This window comes from Cololabis saira, chromosome 16 (genome assembly GCF_033807715.1).
Source record: "Cololabis saira isolate AMF1-May2022 chromosome 16, fColSai1.1, whole genome shotgun sequence".
Lineage (NCBI taxonomy): Eukaryota > Metazoa > Chordata > Actinopteri > Beloniformes > Belonidae > Cololabis > Cololabis saira.
Genome location: NC_084602.1, coordinates 3,093,889 through 3,100,211, shown reverse-complemented (window position 1 = coordinate 3,100,211; position 6,323 = coordinate 3,093,889). Strand labels below are relative to the sequence as shown.

Sequence of the window (6,323 nt, the reverse complement as noted above, 5' to 3'; positions counted from 1 at the left end):
TTGTTAACAGCTTTGAACCGCTACAGACGGTTGCCTTGTAAACACAAACGAAAAACGGAACAACTGTATTGATTTAGCCCCTGAATCGGAAGAAAACAAACGGGCCACAGGTCTGAAAGCATCCTAAATTTACAACCTGGACACCTCAAACCCGGACCAGTGGAGCGCCACCTGCCACATCCATCTTTCCGGTCAGAGACCGTCACACCCAACAAATGTTGAAAAACACGAGCAAAGACAGCAACTCAAACCCAAACAGGAGGCTTCTTTTCCCATAGTTTTATTCACCTTTCTGGTTTCTTCAAAAGCTGAAAAAGATTTCATGGGCAGCTTCCGGTACTTCAGAACTGGTGAACAGAAATACCCAACGCCGTTATTGCTGTTTTCACTTCACCAACCAGGGAAAAAAAACACCTAAATAGCTGGAATTGATTCATATGTCAGTAGTTTGTGGTGTTAAACTAATAAAGCAACAAACTGTTTCCTCCCACCGCAACAGAATAAATTACTTTACTGGAAAAAAAGAAGGCAGAAACAAGCAGGAGGAGCGTTCCTGGAGGATCGCCGGCCCTTCGCGCCAACTCTCCACTGTCAGCCATCTTGGAATCGACCAAAAATGTCCTTAAGACGCCCAAACCCCATCAAATCAAACTCTAAAATGGAGAAACACAAAGACACTCACAAAGACACAGAAGGAAGGAGGAAATGGTTTTAGCCCTAATTGTTCAAACATTCAGTAGCTAGTCATATCTACATGACTAGGAGACAAACTGAGAAAAGGAGCAGGTTGGTTTGTCGTTGAACAGTCTCAACAACTCCTGGTCCAAGAGGAAGTCTGGATGTGTTGGTGTCCCGCGGGTCTCGGTGCGCTCCAACGTCCAGGGGGTCTGGGTTCTGTCCGAGTTCCTTCACTCCTCAGTCAGGTCCCCCCCCCTCACGGCGAGAAGGTCAGGATGATCCAGCCGATCACGAAGTAGAAGAGGAAGACGGGGTACACCACCAGCGCCTTGCGGTTGCTGGGCTGGCTGTCGGCCAGGAAGGCGGTGGAGGCGAAGGTGGACCAGCCGAAGGACACGGCCACCACGGCCAGCCGCACGGCGAAGCTGACGGTGCCCGAGCCGCCGAGCAGCACCAGCCGGCACACGGCCATGGCCACCGTCAGCGGCAGGATGCAGTAGCCCAGCACGCACAGGCTCTGGAAGAAGGACAGCGTCCCGCCCAGCAGCTTGGAGTTGAGGGTGATGATGATGGAGCCGAACCAGACGATGACAAACACCTGGAGGAGGAAACGGAGGGATTCACCGTCACACAAGCTGGAAACAGGTCAATCAGGGATTTGTTTTCACAGTCTTGAAACGACAGGAATGTTATGGCACTTTTCCACTAGTTCAGGGGTCGGCAACCCAAAATGTTGAAAGAGCCATATTGGACCAAAAACACAAAAAACAAATATGTCTGGAGCCGCAAAAAATGAAAAGTCTTGTATAAGCCTTAGAATGAAGACAACACATGCTGCATGTTTCTATATTAGTTATAACTGGGGGAAGATCTTTTTTTCATTATGTACTTCGAGAAAAAAATTTAAATGTCGAGAAAAAAGCCAACATTTTGAGAAAAAAGTCAGAATGTCGAGATTAATGTTGAAGGACAATCTCGAGAAAAAAGTCGAAATGTCGAGAAAAAAGAAGAAAAAAAAAGAAAAAGATAAAAAAAAAAAAAAAAAGAGAAAAAAGGAAAAAAATTTTAAAAAAAGAAGAAGGAAAAAAGAAAAGAGAAAAAAGGAAGAAAAAAAAGAGAAAAAAGGAAAAAAAGAAGAAAAAAAAGCTCCAGGAGCCACTAGGGCGGCACTAAATAGTCGCGGGTTGCCGACTCCTGCACTAGTACCTACTCAGCCCGACTCTCCTCCACTCGGTTTGGTTCTTTCCCACCAGGGGTCTAACGTGCAGAGTAGATACTTTTCTGTATCTATTCTGCTGAGGTTCTAAGCTGCTGAGTCGGCTGTATCTGACATCATCACACTACAGGACACCGATTGGTCGGGGGGTTGGAGTCAGACGTCTGAGTCAGGAGGAGGAAATCAGAGAAAGAGACTCTGACGGATTCTTGTTCATTTTATTCAACCAGCAACGGCAGCAAAAGTCTGTTTCATGATCCAACTCTGAGGTGCAGATGTTCATAAACCTGGTGCTGAGGAGAGAATTAAAAAGATCTAGACGGAGATAAGGAACGACCAGATCTACCAGGAGCTCTGTCTCTTCATAGCTGCTCACGGCACCAGCTGACTTTTCAGCAGCCAAAAGACAAAGTAACAAAAATTAAAAAGCGTTGCTGCTTGAAGCTTCTCTCTCTCTCATTTTTTAACTTGATATCAAACACAAGCCACAGATCCAGCAGCACATCTATCATCTCCTCCAGGTTCTACATCTTTACTGTTGTTGTCTTCTTCCTTTAGATACACAATCAAATACGTCACAGCAGCTTCTCCAACCTCCTATTTCTGATCCAGATACTAAATTGTTATGGAAAAGAAAACGAAGGCAAGTTGAGTCGAGCTGAGTAGGTTCTAGTGGAAAAGCGTGATCATTAGACCTGGGTTTGCACGCTATATTTTACAATGGCTGCGTCTGAATCCCACACTTCCACCCTAATGAGTAGCAAAAACAGTATGTGAGATTTTTTAGTGCGTCCGAAACATTAGTACGTACACAATAGTATGTACTATACATACTCATTCTGGAGAAATGTATTAGTGTGGATTGATGGACACTAGCTGAGCAGAAACTTCCCACAATGCAATGCAGCGGTGTTTGGTTGCTAAGTGATACGTATATGTCATAAGTATAATATTAAGTATAATAATATTAATATTATAATATTCGTATATAATAATATGATATAATGTCATCTTGTTTGGGCCAGAATAAACGGGAAAGAGCGGTGCTGCTACTGCTGCAGTGGTTGTTACCATGGTAACAACTCCCCCTCCCAACGGCAGGAAGTGCCGTGTAGCTCTTAATAGTACGTCTGAATTAATGCATACTACTGATATTTACTCAAAAGTGTGCCAAACTTAAGTATACTTTTTGAGTATATACTGTTTAGTATGGCATTTGGACGCACTGTCTTTTGATGCGATTGTTCGTCTATTTTCCATCCCTATGTAGCCCTTTAAGTATATTTATTTCGTATTAGTCTAGGTTTGTTTTGTTTAAACGTTGTTCTATGTGTTCTGACTGTGTTGTTGTTTAGATCTCATTTTGGTTGGTTGATGTTCTCATGCTCCTTTAGTCTGCCTCTATGTTGTCATCCATGTGCAGCCAGTTTGCTGGCTTTTAGAGATATTTTGTTTTAGTATAAGGTTCTCAGTCGTCTGCAGTGGCATCAGAATGAAGTTTAAACTACAAAGGATTGTCATTTGTCAGCAATTACATTTTATGCCATTTCAATTCAAATCTCAACGCACTTCAGCATCACACGATGGGTGAAAATGGTGCTGGATTTTACGTTTTCACATGACTCTAAACACAAAGCAGATTCTACATGACCATTTCCCACCGTGACGCTGAGTTAAGCTTCTCCAGGTTCATTGTTCATCAGAACTACATAGATACGGGCTTTTCTCTATAAACACAAATACAAATGTAACTGCCTGCATTCATGACTGGTCATGGATCATCAAAGAAGTGACTGGAAAATTACATTTTCCAGTCATTAGGAGTTTAGGTTATTGTAGGAGGCTAGTTTAATTATGCCTTGATCTTTGTTTATTAATTGTTTGTGTTGCATGTATTTATTTTTTGTTATTATTTTGTCTTTTCTTTCTTTTCTTATTTTAATTTTTATATTTTCTATGGCATATGATATGATATTGAGAGGAAGGGACAGGACTAAATCAGCGTTCTGCTTCCTCCTGTTCCCTCTCCAACACATTATTTTGCTGTTCTTAATTCTGGATGAGAATTGTTTTGCTTTTTTGATATTTTGACGCTTTTAATTTGATGGTGATTTGTTGTTGTTCGCGATAAAGCTAACAATAAACACATATGGATCCAACAAAGCTGCAGATATCTGCAGTGGCGCCACCGGGGGGGGGACCAGGGGTGGCCATTGCCCCCACTACAAATTTGCTGGCCACCCAACTGGCCTCAATAAAAAAAAAGGTCACATAGAATCTATCGTCTGTTTCTTTAAGTATTTCTGAGCCTAATAATAATTAAAAAAAATAAATGGGTATGCATATATATATATATATATATATATATATATATATATATATATATATGCTTTAGGTTCTTACCAACATGGTATTAACTATTAATATATATGGAGACAAGTTAGGAAGTAAAAATAAATAAATAAATAATAAAGTCCTGTAATGATGGCTTTTAGGCCCAGTCCCAATCCCCCCCTAGTCCTACTTTTCATCCCTACCCTTAAATTTTGCGCGTTCCCGTGAGGGTAGTGGTGTCCCAATTCCTCTTTGCATCTAGGGCTAGTGGACATAACGAGGGCTAGTGTGTATGAATCTAGCCCTACGGATCGAGGGATTTCCGATGCACACTAGCTGAACTAGGGCCAGAAAAATTTCCCAGAATGTTTTTCGTCGTCATTTGCAGACTGAATTAAAAAAAAAAAAAACATGGCAGACATTTCTTATTTTTTTGTGAATAAAATCAATATTTTGAGTTAGTTTCTGCATAAAACATTTCTAGCGAGAAATATATATTTTACTTTCATAATATTCACTCAGTGAATGTACATAATCACTCGCTTGGTCATTGTTGCGAAGATCACGCCAGAATAAAGGCTGATTTGTGGTTCCGCGTTACACCAACGCAGAGCCTACGGCGTAGGTTACGCGGCGACGCACGCCGTACGCCGTAGCCTACGCCGTAGGCTCTGCAACGCAGAGCCTACGGCGTAGGTTACGCGGCGACGCACGCCGTACGCCGTAGCCTACGCCGTAGGCTCTGCGTTGATTTAACGTGGAACCATAAATCAGGTCCCGAGCCGGCAGGCTGTTCTCATCCCGAAAACATCGGAGCAAATTTCATAACAGGCGTAGCTAGCTACAACTGTTAGATTTCATCTATTAAACCAACATTTATCTTCCTAAATGATTTATTTCAGCCAGCGGTAATTCTCCACAGAACTGCAGGTTTCTCCCCGGGACGACGGCGCAGGTTGACCCGGCCGTGAGCTGCTGCTGCTCCGAGCCGGCGGCTCTTCAAATGTCTTAACAGGCGTTATTTGGATAAACTGAGCCCAGGTTGGGGATCTTAACGGTTACTTTTACGCCTGAAAAAATATTAAAACTTAATAAAGTGGCATATTAACAGCACTACAGCTGAAATTAAAACAGCTTTTGGCTCTCAGCTTCCTGATATGGTGTGACGTATGTGCAAACGTAACTACGCAGTCGCTTACGTACCCGAACGTAAACCACGCAGTGACGTAGCAAGCTAAATTTAGTGGTGGTGCTGAAAAGTAGGAGTAGGGGGAGTATTGGGACAGGGCCCTGGGAAGATTTCAAGGGCCCTAAAAATTGTGGCTTCTTTTTTTAGGGGTAGTGGTAGAAAGTAGGGGGTGTATTGGGATTGGGCCTTAGTTGTGGTTCCACCCCAAGAATTCCAGCCCATCTGGGCCCCCCCAGGAATCATTTCTGGATGCGCCCCTGGGTCCTAGCACCTACCTCAGCGAACTGCGGCCCCCCCTGCAGCTGGTCCCCGGCCCCCCCTCTCCCCCGGGTCCTAGCACCTACCTCAGCGAACTGCGGCCCCCCCTGCAGCTGGTCCCCGGCCGCCCCCCCCTGCAGCAGCAGCGCCAGGGCCACACACAGCAGCAGCGGGCCCCACAGGTCCCAGTCCCGCAGCAGCGCCGCGCTGCGCTGCGGGTACAGCACGTGGACGAACTTGGTCCCCACGGCCCGCAGGTCCCGCAGAACCGTCTCCTTCACCGGCTCGTCCAGCGTGGAGAAGCCGTCCTCCCCGCCCCGGGCCGGGCCCGGCGGGACGGAGATGTCCCCCTCCACCGGGGTGTCCTCCGCGATGGACACGTCCGACAGCCCCAGGAACGGCTTACTGGCCTCCATGTCCCCGGGAGAGCTGGTCTAACCACGTAGCGGAGTCCCGGAGTTCCCCTGAAACTACCACAGCAGAACTAACGGGAATATTGAAGTAAAACGGAGACTTTGGTCCAGTTCTCTGGTTTACTGGTCCAGTTTTCTGGTTCTGGCTCCTCCACGTCACTGAGCTTGTTTACGTCCGCATCCGCCTGCTGCGTTCACGGACACCCCGGAAATATTCCTTCCGGAAATCTGCTTC

The 6,323-nt window shown here is 45.2% G+C and overlaps 1 protein-coding gene across 1 annotated transcript; it reads right to left on the bottom strand.

Annotated features, from left to right (window-relative positions):
* Window positions 1-264: 264 nt before the first annotated feature.
* Window positions 265-6,297, bottom strand: yipf6 (Yip1 domain family, member 6). Its single transcript, XM_061744267.1, has 2 exons — window positions 5,762-6,297; window positions 265-1,276 (listed from the first exon to the last, which is right to left on the bottom strand). The coding sequence occupies exons 1-2, from the start codon at window positions 6,089-6,091 to the stop codon at window positions 935-937; spliced, it is 672 nt and encodes a 223-aa protein (XP_061600251.1). The 5' UTR covers window positions 6,092-6,297; the 3' UTR covers window positions 265-934.
* Window positions 6,298-6,323: the final 26 nt, after the last annotated feature.